The 18824-nt window shown below is 41.5% G+C and overlaps 7 protein-coding genes, 1 long non-coding RNA gene and 1 other non-coding gene across 13 annotated transcripts; 5 read left to right on the top strand and 4 right to left on the bottom strand.

Annotated features, from left to right (window-relative positions):
• The first annotated feature begins 258 nt into the window (after nt 1-258).
• LOC6495080 (solute carrier family 28 member 3) lies at nt 259-3782 on the top strand. 2 transcript variants are annotated; one of them, XM_032450837.2, is made up of 8 exons: nt 259-482; nt 1224-1277; nt 1341-1533; nt 1590-1797; nt 2167-2931; nt 3000-3327; nt 3391-3571; nt 3638-3782. In XM_032450837.2, the coding sequence occupies exons 2-8, from the start codon at nt 1224-1226 to the stop codon at nt 3721-3723; spliced, it is 1815 nt and encodes a 604-aa protein (XP_032306728.1). In that variant the 5' UTR covers nt 259-482; the 3' UTR covers nt 3724-3782. The 2 variants fall into 2 exon arrangements, with proteins under 2 accessions (XP_032306728.1, XP_001959106.1); XM_001959070.4 differs by having other exon boundaries at nt 1338-1533.
• Nucleotides 3783-4054: 272 nt separating this feature from the next.
• On the top strand, nt 4055-6572 carry LOC6495081 (sodium/nucleoside cotransporter 2). The gene is made up of 6 exons (XM_001959069.4): nt 4055-4320; nt 4385-4784; nt 4847-5611; nt 5680-6007; nt 6075-6255; nt 6315-6572. The coding sequence occupies exons 1-6, from the start codon at nt 4176-4178 to the stop codon at nt 6416-6418; spliced, it is 1923 nt and encodes a 640-aa protein (XP_001959105.1). The 5' UTR covers nt 4055-4175; the 3' UTR covers nt 6419-6572.
• LOC6495560 lies at nt 5723-9494 on the bottom strand. Its single transcript, XM_001959068.4, has 10 exons — nt 9145-9494; nt 8923-9089; nt 8680-8810; nt 8393-8616; nt 8186-8334; nt 8017-8128; nt 7809-7962; nt 7576-7747; nt 7229-7523; nt 5723-7169 (listed from the first exon to the last, which is right to left on the bottom strand). Exons 1-10 carry the CDS (start codon nt 9397-9399, stop codon nt 6564-6566), a joined length of 2265 nt encoding a protein of 754 aa, XP_001959104.2. The 5' UTR covers nt 9400-9494; the 3' UTR covers nt 5723-6563.
• Nucleotides 9495-9647: 153 nt separating this feature from the next.
• Nucleotides 9648-11577, top strand: LOC6495082 (probable ATP-dependent RNA helicase Dbp45A). Its single transcript, XM_001959067.4, has 6 exons — nt 9648-9805; nt 9864-10405; nt 10457-10623; nt 10679-11037; nt 11094-11247; nt 11306-11577. Exons 1-6 carry the CDS (start codon nt 9730-9732, stop codon nt 11574-11576), a joined length of 1569 nt encoding a protein of 522 aa, XP_001959103.1. The 5' UTR covers nt 9648-9729; the 3' UTR covers nt 11577.
• On the bottom strand, nt 11574-13898 carry LOC6495559 (NAD kinase 2, mitochondrial). Of its 2 annotated transcripts, none has more exons than XM_032450111.2 (6): nt 13760-13898; nt 13044-13290; nt 12617-12857; nt 12355-12561; nt 11902-12304; nt 11574-11840 (listed from the first exon to the last, which is right to left on the bottom strand). In XM_032450111.2, the coding sequence occupies exons 1-6, from the start codon at nt 13797-13799 to the stop codon at nt 11737-11739; spliced, it is 1242 nt and encodes a 413-aa protein (XP_032306002.1). In that variant the 5' UTR covers nt 13800-13898; the 3' UTR covers nt 11574-11736. The 2 variants fall into 2 exon arrangements, with proteins under 2 accessions (XP_032306002.1, XP_014763354.1); XM_014907868.3 differs by having other exon boundaries at nt 12617-12845.
• On the bottom strand, nt 13831-15856 carry LOC6495558 (GATA zinc finger domain-containing protein 14). Of its 3 annotated transcripts, XM_014907866.3 has the most exons (5): nt 15707-15855; nt 15628-15643; nt 15045-15568; nt 14703-14984; nt 13831-14642 (listed from the first exon to the last, which is right to left on the bottom strand). In XM_014907866.3, exons 2-5 carry the CDS (start codon nt 15641-15643, stop codon nt 14574-14576), a joined length of 891 nt encoding a protein of 296 aa, XP_014763352.1. In that variant the 5' UTR covers nt 15707-15855; the 3' UTR covers nt 13831-14573. The 3 variants fall into 3 exon arrangements, with proteins under 3 accessions (XP_014763352.1, XP_001959101.1, XP_014763353.1); XM_001959065.4 differs by having other exon boundaries at nt 14703-14960; nt 15045-15643; nt 15707-15856; XM_014907867.3 differs by having other exon boundaries at nt 15045-15643.
• Nucleotides 15857-16210: 354 nt separating this feature from the next.
• Nucleotides 16211-17564, top strand: LOC26515338. The gene is made up of 5 exons (XR_001408688.3): nt 16211-16328; nt 16568-16618; nt 16881-16939; nt 17130-17235; nt 17482-17564. It is a non-coding gene; the product is annotated as an uncharacterized LOC26515338 (long non-coding RNA).
• Nucleotides 16979-17063, top strand: LOC6508146. The gene has a single exon (XR_046068.2). It is a non-coding gene; the product is annotated as a small nucleolar RNA Me28S-Gm3255 (small nucleolar RNA).
• Nucleotides 17450-18804, bottom strand: LOC6495557 (cytoplasmic tRNA 2-thiolation protein 1). The gene is made up of 3 exons (XM_001959064.4): nt 18665-18804; nt 18443-18600; nt 17450-18383 (listed from the first exon to the last, which is right to left on the bottom strand). Exons 1-3 carry the CDS (start codon nt 18710-18712, stop codon nt 17558-17560), a joined length of 1032 nt encoding a protein of 343 aa, XP_001959100.1. The 5' UTR covers nt 18713-18804; the 3' UTR covers nt 17450-17557.
• Between the last annotated feature and the right edge of the window lie 20 nt (nt 18805-18824).

The following is an 18824-nucleotide window of genomic DNA, read 5'->3' as shown; positions in this document are numbered from 1 at the left end:
AACGGGATTAACCGTATTCTTTATCTTTATTTTTATCCTTTAAATATTTAAATTTCTAAAGAAATCTGTCAAATCGAGAGCTCTCTCAAGTTTCTCCATTGGATGGATAGGCCTTGTCTCCTATTTGGCCTAATGTCTTTTTTAATTGGCTAGTAAAATGGCTAACACGCTTACTCGAATAAATCAACGGTAATCAAAAATCCAAACCTGATATACCCCTTATCAGTTACCGAGTATTTGGGCTCGATTTAAGTATAAACGCCCCGGCAAAGTTTCGGTTATTCAGTCTTGACGCGACTTTCAGCCGGCTACGATGGTGTCGGAAAGCAGTTAGCCAGCTTTTTTATATATTAACGCGCTAACCAGATGCACTAATCATTCATTTGTATTCGGCCTCAGAGTGACGACTTTGAAAACACGTTTTGTGGCACAACACTCCGATAGCACTCATTAAAAACCGACACAAAAACAAATATTAAAAGGTGAATTAACTGGCAATGCACGCAATCAAGGGAACATAATTATTCTGGCGTTATTTATTCACAAAATGATATATATTCGAGTTATTAAAAGAGAAAAACCCTTGACATTTTAGTAGAAATTCTGACAGTGAATAAAAACAACAATATGTGCTTTTGTGAATGATTACTCTTGTTTATAACTTTGTATATAGCGGGATATATAGGAGAAGCTACTATAAATTAGTGAGCGATTAGCTTTCACGAGTTACGCCATTCAGATAGTGCTATCAACGTTTATTGGCTTTTCGCCCCCAAGGCAAAATCCTATTCCTAACAAGGAAATATACCAAGGAATTTAATTTACAACCCAATCCACAAAGCGGCTTATCTTCTTGGACACTTTCAAGCTTTACTTTTCGAACTACAAATGTTTTTAACGGAAATTCTAAAGTGTCGATCCACGTGCTTGGTAACAAGAAATGCCATTGACACCGCGAAACATAAGCCAAGTGCAATAATCAAGTACCGGCCCACGTGCGATTTTTCTACAAAAACCCGCTTACCTGTCTTATCATCCGTTTTTTTTTACCTTTTTGAAGTGGTCACAAATCTTTAACCTATTCGCACTTTGATTTGGATGGCGAATAGATTATTAGGACTACACTTGCCAGTCCACCATGCTCTTGAAATAATTTTATATAGAATACTTCAGATTAGGAATGTCTCAATTGACATTATTCAACTGGTTTTTTTTCGTTCCAGATGACAGATACCTCTTCAATAGGAGCTATTAACAATGGCTACGAAACGGATCATGTAAGCTGCATAATACGACATTTGTTAAGTGATCTTTTTGATTTAGAGTCAATTTCTTAGAAGGAACTTAGCATACCAGAGACTGAACAGTTTAAGGAGCTCCCACCCATCGGCAGCACTGAAAAGGCCCCAAAACCGAGCTATTGGGACAACAATCCAAAAGTTAAACGCATTGTAAAGATCTCGCTTTATGTTTTTCTGCATCTTGTGGTTGTCGGCTACTTCTCTTACGCCACTTACCATTATCATGATATAAGTGAGTATAGTACATAATATTTATTCCCATCGGTTTCTGACTCTTTCCTTTTTCAGCTAATTACGAATGCACATGGAGTGGCAGCACCAATCCCCTTTGTGGCATCAACTTCTGCAGTGGCTATGGAATGCTCGTCCTTCTCCTGGGCTTCATCTACCTGGGTCTTTTTTACTTTTACGTATTTAAGGACACTGTTGGCCGCTCTCTGTACAGAAATTATTTGAGTCCTATTTCAAAGAAATGGCACAGTTTCACCAGAACCCGGTGAGTCACTTATAAGATTAAGACCAACTATAATGAAAAATTGTGCACTTGAAGAGTTAAAGAACCTAATCTAAACAAGAAAACTGTGTAAAAAACTACAAAAACGTTAATCTGGACAACAGGTCGTATGAGTGATATAATTTACACTTCATAGTCGCGAATAAATCTGCTATATTTCACATTTTTAAATTTTAAGTTATTTTTTAAATACAATTTTCTTTATGACAGCTTTAGCTTATAGGCGTCACGTAAAAGTCCGTCGTTAATTATTTTAAATTTTAACTTAAAAACAAAAGTAAACAAAAGTTAAACAATAAATCAACAAAAAGCTTTTTACAAACTTTAACTAAAATAATACATTTTTTTCAGGATTGTATCTTTCGCCTCCATTGCCCTCCTTCTGGTCCTGTTGGGCATTTTCGTCTTCTTCGAGACAAGAGACGATCGTCAGAAGCTGTTATCACTGGTGGCACCCTGCTTTTTCATCCTGTGTGGCTACGTTTTCTCCACCAAGCGAGCGGCCATTCAGTGGCGCGTGGTCATCACCGGAATCACTGCCCAGTTTCTGCTCGGAATCATCTGCATTCGCTGGGAGGTGGGCCGCAAAATCTTCGAGTGCCTGGGCAATAAGGTAGCCACTTTCCTGGGTTACGGCACCGATGGAGCCCTCTTCGTGTTTGGAGACTTTTTGGTGGACAACGATGTATTCGCCTTCGCCATCCTGCCTGTGATTTTCTTCTTCAGCTTCTTCATCTCCATCCTGTACTATCTGGGTGCGATGCAATGGGTGGTGATCAAGCTGGGCTGGATCCTGCAGTCACTCTTGGGCACCACCGTCTGCGAAAGCGTGACGGCGGCCGCAAATATCTTTCTGGGCATGTCCGAGAGTCCACTGCTCATCCGTCCGTACATTAACAAGCTGACCAAGAGCGAGATCCACAGCATTATGGTGTCCGGGTTTGCAACGGTTTCCGGCACTGTTCTGGCGGCCTACCTCTCCTTTGGCGCTTCGGCCGCCCATCTGATTACCTCCTCGGTGATGGCAGCTCCCGCCACTCTGGCCATTTCTAAGCTCTACATGCCAGAGACAGAGGAGAGTCAAACCACCTCAGAGTCAATAGAATTGGAGAAATCGTAAGTCAAATAACTAAAAAGGACAACAACCTTTTCCAAATACTTTATTCCACAACTTTGGTTTACAGACAGGACTCATCTATATTGGATGCCGCCTCCAGTGGAGCAAGCAATGCCGTGCCCATCGTCCTGGGCATCATCGCCAACATTGTGGCCTTTGTGGCGTTCGTCGCCTTCCTGAATGGGCTGGTTAGCTGGCTGGGGTATTTGATTGGAGTCGATGACATCGACTTCGAATGGATATTCTCCAAGCTGTTTATCCCTCTCGTCTGGGCAATGGGTGTTCCAAAGGATGACTGCGATATAATTGCCAAGGTGGTGGCCACCAAGACCATAATCAACGAGTTTGTTGCCTATGAACGTCTGGGACAGTATATCGAAAGTGGTCAAATTACAGTAAGTCTTGAAGAAGGGAATGCAATCCTAAGAAACTATCCTAAAATATGTTAATCATTGTAGGCTCGCAGTGCTGGAATTGCCACCTTTGCCATTTGCGGCTTTGCCAATCCCAGTTCTTTGGGTATCCTGATTGGATCGCTGAGCGCCATGGCGCCACATCGTCGATCCACGATTACATCCGTGGCGTTCCGAGCCTTTATAGTCGGCAGCATTGTCTGCTTTGTGTCCGCCAGTTTTGCAGGTAATTTCTATCAGAGAGTCTTACGAATTTCAATGTATATATAATAAAATGTTTCATAACTTTTAGGTATTCTATTGCAAGAAGACGACGAAAGAACTAACTACAATGTGATTATGCAGAAATTGGGACGTAGAAATGCCACCAAGTTTTAGACCGTATTAATTAAGAAATCAAATTAAGCAGACTAATAAATATATTATTTATTAAATTATTTGTTCATGGTATGGAAAAATCAATAGATACATACGTGAAATGGAAAATCTTTTGCATTCTGGATATTCCCAAAAAAATATGCTACAAAAATTAATGCTACAAATTAATATTCCATATTAATAGTATTAATAATACGAGGTGGTAGGTGGATTTCAGATTTGCCAATCTTTATTAGCTTTGGCTCCATCCACTTGTTTAATTTTTAATAAAAAACCCCCCTTTATGGCTTAGTAGGCCGATTAGTTATAGCTCTAGGGAGTAGAGTATAGGCCAATACTGTCAAAACAGTAGTAAAACACTGTCCCTTTCGATTAGTCAGAAAAAATTCTTTGTCTCATTTTATTTTTTTTTTTGTTTTTGTAAATTTTTATCATTTTCAAGAAAGTCATCGATGGCAGAACCGGCACCTGCTGAGGAGTCAGAGGAGAAGCCGAAGCCAAGATGGCGGCGGATTCTTGAGCGCGTTATTCTTATTTTTATTCATTTACTATTCATTGCATATTTTATAGCTGCCACAGTAATATACATGGGCTATGGTAAGTGCTCAGTAAACCCTATATTATATTAATAAGTCTGGATGAACTTAAATGGTAAACGCAGATCAGGATAACGACAAGTGCTTTCCACCGATTGAATACAATACAACTACAGAAGGAACTACTACGCCATTAGAAGAACAACCTCAACCGGATCAACCTCAAGAGCCGGATCCCGAGGCGAATCCCGAAGGGGAAGGCGGAGGTGCAGGGCCGGCGGAGGTTACCACAGAAACTACCTCTGAGGGTCCCTCAACAACACCTCCGCCCAAACCAAAGTTTGTTCCATTCGTTCTGTGTAGCATCAACTGGTGCCATGGCTACGGATCCCTAGTAGTAATCTTTGTTATCTTTCATATACTTTGGATATACTATGTCCTTTTCAAACCATTTATTGGCCGAAAATTATATAATGATCACATTGATGGCATGATCGATAAATGGATTGAGTTTAGAAGCAAAATGTGAGTACAAGTCATCTCCTATTAATGGAAAAAAATGAATGTTCTTTTAACTACACATTTAGCCTAGTCTCTATCGTAATGCTGGTTGTTGTAATCGTCCTATCAACGCTTTATTTAATATTCGAATGCCGAGATGACTGGGGAAAGACTAGGGGCCTGGCCGGACCTATTGTATTTATCGCCGTCGGATTTGCCGTGTCCAAACACCACAAAATGGTTCCATGGAGAATCGTGGTACACGGCCTCCTGGCACAACTTCTGTTTGCCATTTTGTGTCTTCGATGGGAATTCGGAAGGTCGGTTTTTCAATGTATGGGTGAAAAGGTGACTACATTTCTTAGCTTTGCCCGGTTCGGAGCCCGCTTTGTGTATGGGGACCGCATTGTCGACGAATTCGTGTTCGCTTTTGCCATACTTGCGGTGGTATTCTTCTTTAGTGTGGTCACCTCCATTCTCTACTATCTTGGCTGGATGCAAGCATTCCTCGGCGTTTTAGGATCCCTACTGCAGTCAACCGTTGGCACTACAACGTGCGAAAGCGTTAACGCCGTGGGCAACATATTTTTAGGAATGTCTGAGAGTCCGCTGATGATACGTCCCTATATTAATGTACTTACGGTAAGCGAGCTGCACTCAATTTGCGTTTGCGGCTATGCAACAGTTGCCGGATCTGTGCTAGGGGCGTTTGTCTCTTTTGGGGCTAATCCAGCTTACCTGATTGCTGCCAGTGTCATGGCTGCACCAAGCGCCTTGGCATTTTCCAAGCTCTTTTATCCTGAAACCGAGGAGTCCCAAACTAGGGCTGACAACATTAAACTGGCCAAATCGTAAGTTACAACGAAAAATTTCCCAAATACTTATTATATTTTTATTTATATTATAATTTGCTTTTAAGGGAGGACCAGTCAATCCTGGATGCTGCAGCAAGTGGCGCCCAAAATGCTATGCTTATTGTTTTGGGAATCGTGGCGAACATAATTGCTTTTTTGGCGATTGTATTTTTCTTTAATGCTGTTGTTCAATGGATTTTCGAACTACTGGACATAAGTGATGTGACCCTACTGGTTATTCTCTCAAAAATGTTTTGGCCTGTTGCCTTTATTATGGGCGTACCCCTAAAGGACTGTTCGATTATTGGCTTGGTGATTGCTGAGAAGTCTCTAATAAATGAATTTGTCGGCTACAAGCACTTGGGAGAGCTTACACAAGCAAATGAAATCGATGTATGTATACATGTACAATTTTTTATTTTAAAAGAATGGAATAATTTGCGAATTATTACAAATACAGCATAGAAGTGAAGCAATAGCCACATTTGCCCTATGCGGATTCGCTAACCCCGGATCCCTAGGAATTCTGATTGCCGCCCTCAGTGCCATGGCACCCAGTAGAAGACCGGACATTACTAGAGTGGCTGTCCGTGCCTACTTTGCCGGAAGTTTTGTAAGCTTTACTTCCGCTGCTCTTGCAGGTAAGTTGACACGATGATGATTATTAGTATTAGTATTACATAAGCTTTTATTCTAATAGGTATACTCGTCAGAGAAGACATGCATCATAAAGATGATTCCAAATTCATCGATATAGATTCCGATTCAGAGGACTATGTTGATCATCACATGCTAAATATATAGACCAAACTACTAGCATAATAATACCAGCACAATACCATTCCAAATTTATGAAAGTTTATCATGCTCTATAGTTTTTCTGAAACTTGACCAAATTGTATATCTAGCTTTGAACTAAAAGTTTTATACTTTAAATTAAAGGTAGATTTCAAAATGATTGAGTTTTACTTTTTTCGGACAAAATGCTAGTCAAATAAGCAACTGTTTCCTTGAGATTGTTCCAGTCGGTAGCTTCCAAAGTGGATAAGTTGCATTGACGCAAATGAAAAGATTTCTCGAACATGTCGTGTACAATTTTTTTAGCCGAATCGTCAGTTCGTTTACGTTTTAAAATAGGACCTGAGCACTCATGCTTTATCTCTCGAATATAACTGGTTTTTCGTAGGTCCTGGCAAAAAGCGTCCCGCGCAGAATATACAGATGGTTTTTGAAGCATCACCTCAAGGATAGACTGAAAACTACACCCGACGGAGTGTCGAGTACTGAATGCTTTCAGCTGTGCGTCGTCACCAGCTTTGCAGGTGTATAGAAACTTCTGCTGGTTCCATTTGGCGTCCCCAGTCAACGGCGGCAGACCTCGTAATATTACTAATTGTGTGGATGTATCCTCTCTGGCAAGCAGCTTAAAGAAACTCTCGGAAAACACGATGCACCTGTCATTGATGAGAAGCTCCTTGGCCATTTGAAATGACTGCAAAAACCACTGCGAACAATCTGTGTTGTTCTGTAGCGCCAACAGCTCCAAAAGGCCTGCCTATGAGGAGAAATCTGTTCGAATTTTTATCATACGTATATATTTTAAGGTCAACTAACCATTTCATAGTAGACTTCGGGTTGAGTTGGCAGATCAGGAGAACAATTTTCCAAACGCTTTAACAACTTGTTACCCATTTGGGAAGGAGCCACCGTAGATATGTATCGGTAGTTCCGAGTGTCAACGGCAGGAATCTCCTTTTTTGCTATTCGGTGAAAATATTTAAGAAATCGCTGAACGTGACATTGACTTGGTTGTCGAGAGAACATTGCATAAGAATTGTTGCATTTATTCCAGAAACTCAAAGCATTTTCAATTTCATCTTGGTTCCAGGACTTGTTCATTTCCCTTAGGCTGTATAGTAGAAGTTAAAGTTTATGTAAAACAATAATCTCAATTTACAAACCGAAAGTATAACATAAGTATATCAGCACACGCTTGTGACATGATCATGTCCTTTTCAAACATTCGTATGCAAAAGTAGTCAAATATGTAATCATTTTCTCCCAAATACATCAAAGAAGAAAAGCTTTCAACTATTCGTTCATAGTTCTCGCAATGTACAAAGTTGGAGGCGTCTGTAAAGCAATTTAAAACAAACAATTTCAATTGTAAAACGATTTTCCTGCAATGGTTTACCCTTAAACAAGTATTCAAAAATACTTTTTACTGTTTGGAAGGTAATTTCATTGATTTCCGCAGCGTCTTTGGATACTACTGATATAAAACCAACGCAAACGGATAAATATTCTTGCTCCGATTGATCGGAATCCAGCAGGCAGGAGATTAAATACTACAACACGTTTCAATTAATACGAATTCGAAATTTTAAACACAGGTAAGATACCTTTTGAAAATCATCTAAAGAATAAACAATTTCGATTACATTCATCACATAAGGAGTAACGTATGTGGATAAAAGTAGAGGTATATCCTTTCCAAGGTTATGTAATGGTTTTCTAAAAAAAAAAATGGATTTAATAGACAGGATTTTATTGAAATTCATACAAACTTACGTTTCACCAAGTAATTCGATTAGCGCTTGCAAAACGGCTTCGTCAATTGGCGTAACGACACCACTGAGTATCTCATGCAGCATCAATAAATATTTACGCGTAACTCTAAGAAATTCTTCTATTTTTTCAATGGGTATAGAGAGTGCATCCTGAAAATGGTAACATATTTCAAAACATACGCAAATGAAGTTAAATATTTTTACGAACCCCTTTACAAATTGTTTCCAAGTGGTTTAGAATCGTATCACAAATATGCAAGACCGTCTCCTTGAGCCATTCAGGCATCTGCTCACCCTCTATAAGGTTTTCGTTATAAAATTTTAAGTAGTGTAAACTTATAAAGGTCATAGTTTCACTAGTTTTTATAAACGCTTGTAGATGTGTAATCCTGTCGCTCAGAAATGCGGATATTTCACTCATCTGCTGCACCACTAAAAGTAAGTGATAATGGTAATTATTTTATCACGAAACGTTAATTTATTTGTAATACTTACGGGTTGTAATGCGTAGATGCGGTTTTGTCGATAGCGCAGTAATTTCTTTAAGTAAGGAAAGCACTGACAAGTGCAGATCAATGGCTATCGGAACACTTGTCTTCAAAATACTACTGCTCGCACTTTTTTCCCTATTATAACGTTTAAAAGATGAGATTATTTAAATTTATTTAAATAATAATTAATGTACGATGTACTGACAATACGATCTACAAATTTTCATTCTACATTAAAGCATCTAACCTTTCATCAAAGAATCCTTGGACCATTGCAAACATCAGAAACACTGTCCCATGGACCATACGTTCGTCCCTACTTAGCAAATGGTCCTTGTAATCTGTTACGAATCGCAGTGCCTCTGCCAAGAGAGTCTTTAAGTTGTTGCCAGTATCTGAAGATTCTGCTGATTTCTAGCAAAAAACAAAGGTGTTTAGTTTCGAATATAGTGGGGTTTTGAAGTCTTACCATCATCTGGAACCACTCGCACATTTCTTTGACGGCATTGAAGCAGCAAATAGCCTCATCCATATAGGCTCTTAATAATTTATTAAACCATAACGACAAAACGTCGAAAGAGCTGTTCGTGTTATTTTCTAAACATTCCTGGCAGATCTTTAGCGCAGACTCCACGTCTACAAGCATTATAATATCCTCCTGATCTATGCACTCCAGCTCACTATAAGACATCGAAATCATCTCCGCTTGAGTGTCGTCAGACATTTCTATAGTTTTGTTATAGTTCTGTTTACAAAAATGAAATTGTTTACAAAAAGATCGCGCCAATGAGGTTAGTGATGTGTAAAATGTACCCAATAAGTTATCGATATTTAGTCGCCGATTTAGTTGGCGATAATAATAATTCCATTTAATAGTTATAACTAAATAATTGTAGGTTTTCGGAAGCATATGGGTTAATATTACTTAATTTTTAAGAAATACTTTTGTCGATATATAATCCGATGTACAAATCGCAATATTTGTATATCGCATTCACCCATATCATCACTAGCTGGCGCACGTTGTTTTCTTGTTTGTTTTTATTTTGGAAAAATGCAGCGGAAGGAGGTGAATCCCTTCCAGAGCCTGGGCTTGAGACCTTGGCTGGCAAAGCAGCTAACAAAACTAGGTAATTCAAAGCGTTAATTCAACAAATATTTAGAGTATACATGAATCCCTCCTCTCAGGACTAAAAGGTGCAACTCCCATTCAGCAGAACTGTATTCCTGCAATTTTGTCCGGGCGTGACTGCATCGGAGCCGCTAAGACTGGTTCGGGAAAGACCTTTGCCTTCGCTTTACCCATTCTGGAGAAGCTGAGTGAAGAGCCAGTCAGTCATTTCGCTTTGGTTTTAACACCCACGCACGAGCTGGCGTACCAGATATCGGAACAGTTTCTGGTCGCTGGCCAGGCTATGGGCGTTCGTGTTTGCGTCGTATCCGGCGGAACAGACCAAATGATAGAGAGCCAGAAACTTATGCAGCGACCGCACATCGTGGTGGCAATGCCCGGTCGCCTTGCTGATCATCTCACCGGTTGCGACACATTCTCCTTCGATAACCTGAAATACCTGGTGGTGGATGAGGCGGATCGCATGCTAAACGGAGACTTCGATGAGAGCCTGGCCATAATCGAACGCTGCCTGCCCAAGACCAGGCAGAACCTCTTCTTCTCAGCCACCATGAAAGACTTCATGAAGGAGTCCAGCATCTTTCCCATTTCCAAAGATGTATGTATGAGCTAGAAAAGATTATGTTAATCTAAGATGTTTTTCGCTTAGTGCCTGGAGTGGTCGCAGGACTCTGATGTGGCCACCGTAGAGACCCTTGACCAACGCTATCTTCTGTGCGCAGATTATGATCGCGACATGGTTTTAATCGAGGCTTTGAGAAAATACCGCGAGGAGAACGAGAACGCGAATGTTATGATCTTTACCAACACAAAAAAGTAAGACTCAAAGTTGGACAAATCAGTTCAATTTATGAATTTGTGCTTATTGTAGATACTGCCAACTGCTCTCAATGACTCTGAAAAACATGGACATAGATAATGTGTGTTTGCACGGCTTCATGCGGCAAAAGGAGCGGGTGGCCGCCCTCAGTCGGTTTAAGTCTAACCACATACGCACCTTAATTGCCACAGATGTGGCAGCCAGAGGCCTTGATATTCCAAGTGTCCAGTTGGTGATAAATCACATGCTTCCCCGTACCCCCAAGGAGTACATTCACCGCGTGGGTCGAACTGCGAGGGCAGGACGGAAAGGCATGTCCATCTCCATTTTTCGCTTTCCGCGTGATCTGGAGCTGTTGGGAGCCATTGAGGAAGAAATCAACACAAAAATGACCGAGCACCCAATCGACCGTACGTTTCAAGCAACTTAAATGCATCCTTTTATTGATTTCCTTCTTGTTTTTTAGAGAGAATGGTTGAAAGAATATTCATGCAAGTGAATGTAACGCGGCGCGAGTCAGAGATGCAATTGGATAACAACGATTTTGACGAGCGCGCACAGAACTACAGGAGGAAAACATGGATAATGGAAGGAAAGGATCCAGATGAAATGGAAGCACTGTAAGCAGTAACACCCTTTCTTTATAACCAGAGTCTCTAAATACATTATTATGCACAGCTATCGGAAGAAGCAAAAGGATAAGCTGAAAGAAATTCGTCGCAAACGAAAGCAGCAACAAGCCGACTCCGCCAACAATGAAGAGAGCAAGGTTCTTCTCCAAGACGATCGCTTCAAGGCAGTGGACAGTGCGAGGTTTGAGAAGAAACACAAAGGACGAAGCCAAAATCCCACCAAGAAAGAGTCGGAATTAAAGCCACAGAAAAGACCTTTCAAATCAAAGGTTAAAGCAGAAAACTCAAACAAAAAAGTTAAAAAGTCCAAAGCGTGATGTTTAAATATATTTTAATATTATAACAAAATAACTTTTGAGCTTACACCGCTAAGTAGTTGCAAAATGCATATTTAAATAATTTCCAAAATTCGGACAAGCTAGAGACGGCGGACCAGGCACTTAAGACGCATCATTCATTCCGATGATTCGTCAGTTGTCAGTCTAGGGCAATGGTCAGCAGTGCATCCTCGGGATAGATCTCCAGCAAGGCCTTGGCACCATCGTTAAAGGGGTACGATATGCTGCCGTCTATGACAAGATCTGCCGAGCGAGATATATGAAATTTAATACAATTTCCCAGCTAGACCATCAAGTTACTTACTTGCATCGATGCAGTGCGACTTCACAAACACACTCTGCACAAAGTCGCGCTCCTTGAACGTCTTTGGCGAGGGCCACACGCCCACGCAAATTTGTTCCCGGATCGAATAGCAGAGCCTTGGGTCGTCGGGTGGGAATAGTAGACCTTGGTTATATCTCTGAGCTATCTCCTCCGTGTTCTCCCGCAGCCGCAACACATCCTCCGAATCACTGTTGGGAAGCGATCGCAACAAGGCATCTACATCGCGACTGGTTATTCGGTTGATACTGGTGTGCCACGAAGTGGAACCCGTTCCCGTGCTGACGCAGAGTCCTGAGCACTTGGTTTTGTTGACCACGTCCTGGTGGTCCAATACCAACTGCAGGTGGGACACTCTCGCCGAGAGATGTTCGCCAATAAACACCTAAAAGAAGCCATTACCACAAACACCAATTTTAAATGTTAAAAACAAACCTCATTTAAGGCCAAATAGGGTAGGATACGCTTCATTTTTGCCTTGTACTTGCTGGCCATTTCCGGGTCGAGCACCTCGGGCTGGGTTGTAACTTGCTCCATTTTCACCTCTGTGTGCCGGAAGAGGTCTGTGGACTCCGGAATCTTTCCGTTACTACCCAGCAGCGTAGTGCGCACCCTGGAGCGATGCATCCACTTGAAGTCACCCTGGAATAGCACTCAGTTAAATAAAACCAATAGTAAATATAACCAGACTACTTACGCTCTTTATCCGTGAGACAGCATCGGAGGGATTCTCCGAGAAGTACTTGGGCAACATCAGCCTGCCCTCCGAGTGAAGTGGGTCCGAGTTGAATCCCACAATCGGCGTCTTCTGTTGGCTGAGGGCGAAGAGGGGACTGGCGCGCCCAGCAGATAGGAGGAAGGTGCCATCACCACCCACAGGAACGATGACGTCCGCCCAGCGCATGACTTCCTTGCTCAACGAGCTTCTAAATTCAAGTCTGCTCGTTTAGTAAAGTCAACACAACACAACAGAACAGCGGCCGGACACGGAAGTGTGTGGATGACGGAGATATCAATTGTGGCAGGATCGAAGATATACAATTGCATCATAATTATGTGACGGGCGACGAGACACACACAGACACAGGGGGGGAAATAGAAAGGAGGAAGATGAGTTTACGCACCTGCTGGCTAGTTTCACCTCGCAGCCCACGTTCTGAAAGCTCTGTACGATCCGACGCTCAAAGTCCTTGTGGAGGTTGTGCAGGTAAAGTACCATCTCCACGTCAGTGCCCCGGTTCCGCAACTTCTGCTCCAGTTGCTCTTTTGAGAGGCCGGGATGCCGCAACTGCTCGAACTCATAGCGAGACAACTTGGTGACTACCAGTGCCCGCTCCAACTTAAAATTGGCCGGCGTGAACTTAGCATACTCTGGAAACAAAAATGCAACGGAGCTCCTTGTTAGTCCGATTTTGGAAGCGCCCCACTGGCATCGACAATTTACTGAATGACTATGAAATCTTTCTGCCACCCAGGTTCATTCTGAGGTTGACAACTGGGATTTGGTTACAATGATTTGGATTTATAATGCATGGAATAGTTGACCGATTAGCAATTAAGAGGTGAGCTCCACCAGAATGAAGTTCAAAATAAAATCAAGATGGAAGAAAGCTGTTTAGGAGAAAGTTCATGATGACGAAGACTATGATTTCCAGCGTCATAGAAGTTAAGGCCCGTCAAGGCGAGCCTACAATCTGGTGATATTGGGTATTATGCTTATTCGAGCACATGCGCGAAGCTGATAAGACACAGCAACGAAAACACAGATAGGAAGATGAAAGCACAAGTGTAGCCTCTAATTGCGCCTTTCCAGCCAACTGGAATCCTCCCAGATCCTTACCTTTGGCAAACTGTTGCACCAACTGCGAAGACTTCAACATGATGGTCACTGGTCACGAGTAATAACGAACATTTATGGATACTTTTTACTTTTATTTTGTATTCTTTGGAGTATACTCTTATCCCGAATTCGATTCCCGAGCCGAATGCGTATCGGTTTTTAATGGAAAATTACAAGATAGTTAATGAAATAAAGTGAATTCTTCTTTGTTCTCTGCTAGCTGTGTTGGTCGGTCGGCGTTTGGCCAAAAAACAAAAATATCTAATGAGTGCGGCGTCCTACATTTAACAATACACATATGTACATATTTTAAGCTAAATGAATTGCTCTTTTTCTGGAGTTCTTATCACGAAGCACAATCCCACTACCCGTAACCGCTAAGCATTTTTACGTCCACGCTCCGCCTGCTTGCAAGATTAACTGATTGGATTATTGGCGTAATTCTCTTCGTTGTTCCTCCATCAACACAGTGCTTATGTATGAAAATTCGCTCGCCTTTGCTGTAAGTTTATCGCCGTTTGTTTCTATTTTCGTCCGCTTTCGCTTCTCACATCTTGCTCGTCCGTGTGTGCTTTTTGTTGTGCATTGCTGATAAGCGGCACAGCCTGTTCTTATCAGCCAAAATATGTATTCTATACAAAAAAAAAAAAATCATCAGTCGGCAACTATTCACTTGTTGCCATTCGCAGCCCCCTCGACATCTGCTTCTTACCCTACGCAGGCATTCTATTCACACGGAACGAGCCCGCCAACTTAATGGTTTAAATCTCAAAATGGTGATAACTCTGGAAATAAAATTTATGGTGCGATATTTTTAATTAAAACGATGTAGCTGTGACGTGTCATTGCCCTGGTACTGGTTTCCTCCCATCCAGTTTGAGTTCTGCAATAAACACAAATATGTAAGTTTATGGAAGTCTCACAAAACTTAAAAGTAATCTACCTGCACCTGCCCTTGCGGTTCGTCGGAAGAAACACTTGACAAGAGTAGAAGAACGTTGCGAGCCACATCTTCTACGTTAAAGTTGGAAGGTCCAAACGGACTTATTCCAATCAGCTCTCCCACAACAGCGTTCTTATTATTCGGCATTGGGGTATGCTGAGGTCCGTTGAATCCATTGCCGTACGACCGCTCTGGCTGAATCAAGGATTGTTCCAAATTGTTGGCAGGCTGATACGGAAAGCTCGACACCGAATTGACCTGTGAGAAAATAGAGTTCGTGTTCTGTTTGTTGCTGTTAGCGATTGTCCGGCTTGAATAGATGTTTTGGAAACGATATCTTACAGTCGTTTTGATATCATTCTGCTGCTCCGGAGTGTTGGAGAATGCATTGTAAGCATTGCGCATGCGCTGCTCCATCAAAGGCTGACCCACTAAAGGCTTCTGGACACGATTACCGCCTTGGCCGCGGTGATGCTGTCCGTTATTGTTCTGATTCCAGTTCTGATTATTTCGTTTTCGCTGATTTTTTTTAAAATATGAACGCGACTGAGCTCTCAGATCAAGACGTGCCTTGACGTTGGGCCGCAAATTTTTGTCGCTCCCAGTTGTAGAAGCGTCCGACGGACGTCTGGCATTGTTGTCTTGAATGCGTCTTTGGTCAGGATTGGATGAAACTGTCGGCGTGGACCCAGTTTCCTCGGAGTAGATCTTGTTAAATTCATCCATTTCGAAATTAATTTGATTCATGTTGGGATCCACTTCCTTGTTGAGGGACAAGCTCTTAAAACCCGTCGTCGGTACTGCATCATAGTCGTCTTCATCCTCGTCTTGGAAAAAATCTAAATCTTTATAGGAGCGTAAGTGTCCTGCCTGGCGGCGGTTAGTTTTGTATGAAGAGCGTCTAAGGGGCTTAGCATCTACGCACTTTTGGCTGTACTCATCTGAAGGCCGTCAAAAAGATAACATGTAAGTAGCTAGCCAAGATTTTGACTAATGAAACTTACCCAACGACATCAGAACCCCAGCCGCGTTGAAAAACGTCATGGCCTACTTTTTCTGGTTTTCTCAGAAAATTAAAATCACCTTAATGAAAAGTTATCGACAAAGCCGGAATATACAGTTATATTTTGGCCGCGAAGGTTGCATAGGCGGTGTGATCGCTATCGATTTGGGAGCTTTACACGAAAATTCTTGAATTGGGGACTATCGGTCAAAGCTTTTACATAACTTAATTGGCTTATTTTTCTTATTATTTTTTATTTATATTAATTATAATAATTTCAGTTAATTTTTCCCTAATAAAAAAAGGTCATAGATAAATGTTATGGTCATATTCTTAGAACCTGGGTTTACAGAAATCATTAACCTATTTTGACAACTGCAATTAGTATTATTTTATGTTTAAAATGAATTAAACAGTTGTGATATTATGCTACTAGTTAAAACATCGCATAACAGATATCCGTCATAGAGTGACCATTATTTTTTCGTCGTTATCTTTGGGATAAATTATTTTCGCCATGTGGCAACGCTGTTTACATGAACCACGACCAACTTAGCTCACTTCCGTCAACTTCCATTTCTATTTTAAACTCAAACGTGGGAGAAGCAACATTCATTTGAGATGTAAGTATTATCTCAAAGTTCCTAAAGTTCTGATAATTGCAGCCAATATAACTGCAATTATAGTATGTCCAGCTTTTTTGCAGAACTCAATGTTGCAAAATCAAGTTGTGGCCGCAAGGAATCTGCTGTACCAGCTGCAGGTCAAACTGCAGTCACGTGGTATAGCCTCCTCTGCAACTTCAACAAATACGATGAATTCCTTATAATCTTACTAATGATGGGTTTTAATTACTTTTCAGGTGAACTAGTAATTAATGGATGCTGCGTCCCTGCGCTGGCATTTGAAATTGGTAGGTAATCTCATCGAAAATTATAACCTCTTGTGCGAACACGAGTCGCTGGTGTAAAGAAACTCAACTTTAGCTAGTGCTTTTTTACTTGTTCGCAGAGAAATGCGCTTTGCCCAAGCATAACCCAAATTTGTTTCACCTGAATTTGCGGTGCATATTTTATTCGTGAAGCTAACAATTTTTCCAAAATTTCTGCATCTATGCACGTGGTTTCTAAAATAATCAAAATATTAATGAAAAAATCTCTTAAATCTTGTTTCAGAAATGGAAAATGGAGTCTAAATCAATACTCTGATATTGGCACCAAGAACCGTCAAAATGGTAAGCACGTTTTCTGTTTATTTAATCGTAATTTTTTAAGATTCTATGATGATTTATTAAATTCTTTTCTGACATCTCTAATGAACCGTTGTGATTCAAATCAGTTTAATAAATTTCTGAAGTTTCCGAATAAAAAAGATATGATTACCTTTATAGAACCAATTATAAGAATACCTTCTTTTTATTTTAGGTCCATTGATAAAGTATCAAAATAGGCCAAAATGAGGAAATCTGAACGCTTTGCCTGAGAAATTAGAGTTTGGGAAGAGCCCTTGAAGAATGGAAACTTTGCTTCGGTTAGTATTAAAACCCATTTTGTGTCATCACAGAATGCTTCAATGATGATAACTTTAAACCATTCACAGACACCATATAAAAGTCAAGCGCTGACAAACTTCTTCAATATTCTTTTGGAGATAGGGAGTCTTGCTTGGCCGGTTATGGACCCTGGTTAAAAATTTGGCACTGAGCTTCACTCTTTACCACATAAAAGATGATTGTGTTGTCAGCTTACTTATCCATTTATTTTTGTATATTTACAGATCGAAAAGTGGTTTGGATCGCAAAGGAACCTCCTGTCCCTTATAAAATAAAAATAAAAAGAACTGTTTTAAAATATTAAAAATCGTTTTTCACTAAATTTGCACGTTCCCTTAGGGCTAGTTCCTGGTTTTGCTTAGCTATCATGCGATCGCCTTTGGATTTTTTGCCGATTCCCAGTTTGGGAAGCCCTCTGTTCAGTCCTTCGAGCAGCACACAGGCCTTGCACGGTTGCTGCGAGGAGACAAAGCCACAACGGGTGCAGATACCACGCACGGGCTTCTTTACAGTGTCCTTGAACCGCAACTGCTCGCCGGAGTAGATTATGTCCATTATCACAGAGGGCCGGACTTTCTCCAGGTCCTTCAGGAAAGCCCGCGCGTGTCCACGGTACGCATTGGGGGCAAAGACGCACTCCGTCGAAAAGTAGACTAGTTTCTTGTAGTGCGCGTACATGACAATCTCCTTCTCGTAGCTGTATTTGAGCGGCTTAACCCTTGGTATGGAGTCTTCGCCCCCACCGGTTTTGATGTCTGTGCAGCGGCGCAAGCGAGCGGTGTCCCCGCGCAGAATATTCATCAGCACCGTTTCGGCAATGTCGTCGGCATTGTGACCCGTAGCGATGCTGTCCACGCCCAGCAGCTTTGCACCTCTATCCAGTGCCTGTCTTCGGAATACTCCGCAGAATGTGCAGTTGTTAGAGCGTCCGATTTGTGCCACAATTCGGTCCATGGTCCAACCGTAGAGCTCCTCATATGACAGAATCTTGAGGGGCATTTGGTAGTCATCGCGATTCTGTTTGACGGTCTCCAGGCTGTCGTCCCGATAGCCCGTGATGCCCTCGTCGATGGAGAGCAGCACCAAATCCAGCCCATAGTCGTGACGTTCGTTTAGAAGTTTTAGCCTGAAACCAAGAAACGCTGCAGGTTACAACCAGTTGCATGTTTTGTTCTTGCCACCTACACGTGAGCCAGCACCGTCGAGTCCTTGCCGCCACTGGCAGCCACGGCTACCTTTTCGCCGCGTCGAAACAAATTGCTGGACGAGATGGTGTGATGGATTTCTGCTTCAAAAGCGGCAAAGAAGCATTCCTTGCACAAGGCATCGCCAGTTTTGGGTCGCTTGATAAATGAAGTAATTGTTTAATTCCAGTTTTCTGCTTTTATTCAACACCTTTCAACTCACCTTTAAGGCGGCGCGGTTCCCACACCGGGACTTACAACTTATGGGCATTTTAATCTCAAAAACTATTTAAAATCGAAAAATATTGAAATGTTTTTATGAAGAAGAGGAGTGTTGGGAAAACACACGTTGGACCTCATACGCCCTTTTCAACACTCACCCT

This window comes from Drosophila ananassae, chromosome 3L, assembly GCF_017639315.1.
Source record: "Drosophila ananassae strain 14024-0371.13 chromosome 3L, ASM1763931v2, whole genome shotgun sequence".
Taxonomy (NCBI): domain Eukaryota; kingdom Metazoa; phylum Arthropoda; class Insecta; order Diptera; family Drosophilidae; genus Drosophila; species Drosophila ananassae.
This window is presented reverse-complemented; position numbering and strand designations above follow the sequence as displayed.

Coding starts and splice junctions, on each gene's coding strand:
- LOC6495080 (XM_001959070.4), top strand. CDS start 1,224: ATGACAGATACCTCTTCAATAGGAGCTATTAACAATGGCTACGAAACG. Junction 1,798..2,166: donor CACAGTTTCACCAGAACCCG/GTGAGTCACTTA, acceptor CATTTTTTTCAG/GATTGTATCTTTCGCCTCCA. Junction 3,328..3,390: donor TCGAAAGTGGTCAAATTACA/GTAAGTCTTGAA, acceptor TAATCATTGTAG/GCTCGCAGTGCTGGAATTGC.
- LOC6495081 (XM_001959069.4), top strand. CDS start 4,176: ATGGCAGAACCGGCACCTGCTGAGGAGTCAGAGGAGAAGCCGAAGCCA. Junction 4,785..4,846: donor ATTGAGTTTAGAAGCAAAAT/GTGAGTACAAGT, acceptor CTACACATTTAG/CCTAGTCTCTATCGTAATGC. Junction 6,256..6,314: donor TACTTCCGCTGCTCTTGCAG/GTAAGTTGACAC, acceptor TTATTCTAATAG/GTATACTCGTCAGAGAAGAC.
- LOC6495560 (XM_001959068.4), bottom strand. CDS start 9,399: ATGTCTGACGACACTCAAGCGGAGATGATTTCGATGTCTTATAGTGAG. Junction 9,090..9,144: donor GCGAGTGGTTCCAGATGATG/GTAAGACTTCAA, acceptor GTTTTTTGCTAG/AAATCAGCAGAATCTTCAGA. Junction 8,811..8,922: donor CAAGGATTCTTTGATGAAAG/GTTAGATGCTTT, acceptor ACGTTATAATAG/GGAAAAAAGTGCGAGCAGTA.
- LOC6495082 (XM_001959067.4), top strand. CDS start 9,730: ATGCAGCGGAAGGAGGTGAATCCCTTCCAGAGCCTGGGCTTGAGACCT. Junction 10,406..10,456: donor TCTTTCCCATTTCCAAAGAT/GTATGTATGAGC, acceptor TTTTTCGCTTAG/TGCCTGGAGTGGTCGCAGGA. Junction 10,624..10,678: donor ATCTTTACCAACACAAAAAA/GTAAGACTCAAA, acceptor TGCTTATTGTAG/ATACTGCCAACTGCTCTCAA.
- LOC6495559 (XM_032450111.2), bottom strand. CDS start 13,799: ATGTTGAAGTCTTCGCAGTTGGTGCAACAGTTTGCCAAAG. Junction 12,858..13,043: donor GAGGTGAAACTAGCCAGCAG/GTGCGTAAACTC, acceptor CTAAACGAGCAG/ACTTGAATTTAGAAGCTCGT. Junction 12,562..12,616: donor CTGTCTCACGGATAAAGAGC/GTAAGTAGTCTG, acceptor GTGCTATTCCAG/GGTGACTTCAAGTGGATGCA.
- LOC6495558 (XM_014907867.3), bottom strand. CDS start 15,746: ATGACGTTTTTCAACGCGGCTGGGGTTCTGATGTCGTTGG. Junction 15,644..15,706: donor TGGGGTTCTGATGTCGTTGG/GTAAGTTTCATT, acceptor GACGGCCTTCAG/ATGAGTACAGCCAAAAGTGC. Junction 14,643..14,702: donor AACCGCAAGGGCAGGTGCAG/GTAGATTACTTT, acceptor TGTTTATTGCAG/AACTCAAACTGGATGGGAGG.
- LOC6495557 (XM_001959064.4), bottom strand. CDS start 18,712: ATGCCCATAAGTTGTAAGTCCCGGTGTGGGAACCGCGCCGCCTTAAAG. Junction 18,601..18,664: donor GGAACCGCGCCGCCTTAAAG/GTGAGTTGAAAG, acceptor TCATTTATCAAG/CGACCCAAAACTGGCGATGC. Junction 18,384..18,442: donor TCGACGGTGCTGGCTCACGT/GTAGGTGGCAAG, acceptor TCTTGGTTTCAG/GCTAAAACTTCTAAACGAAC.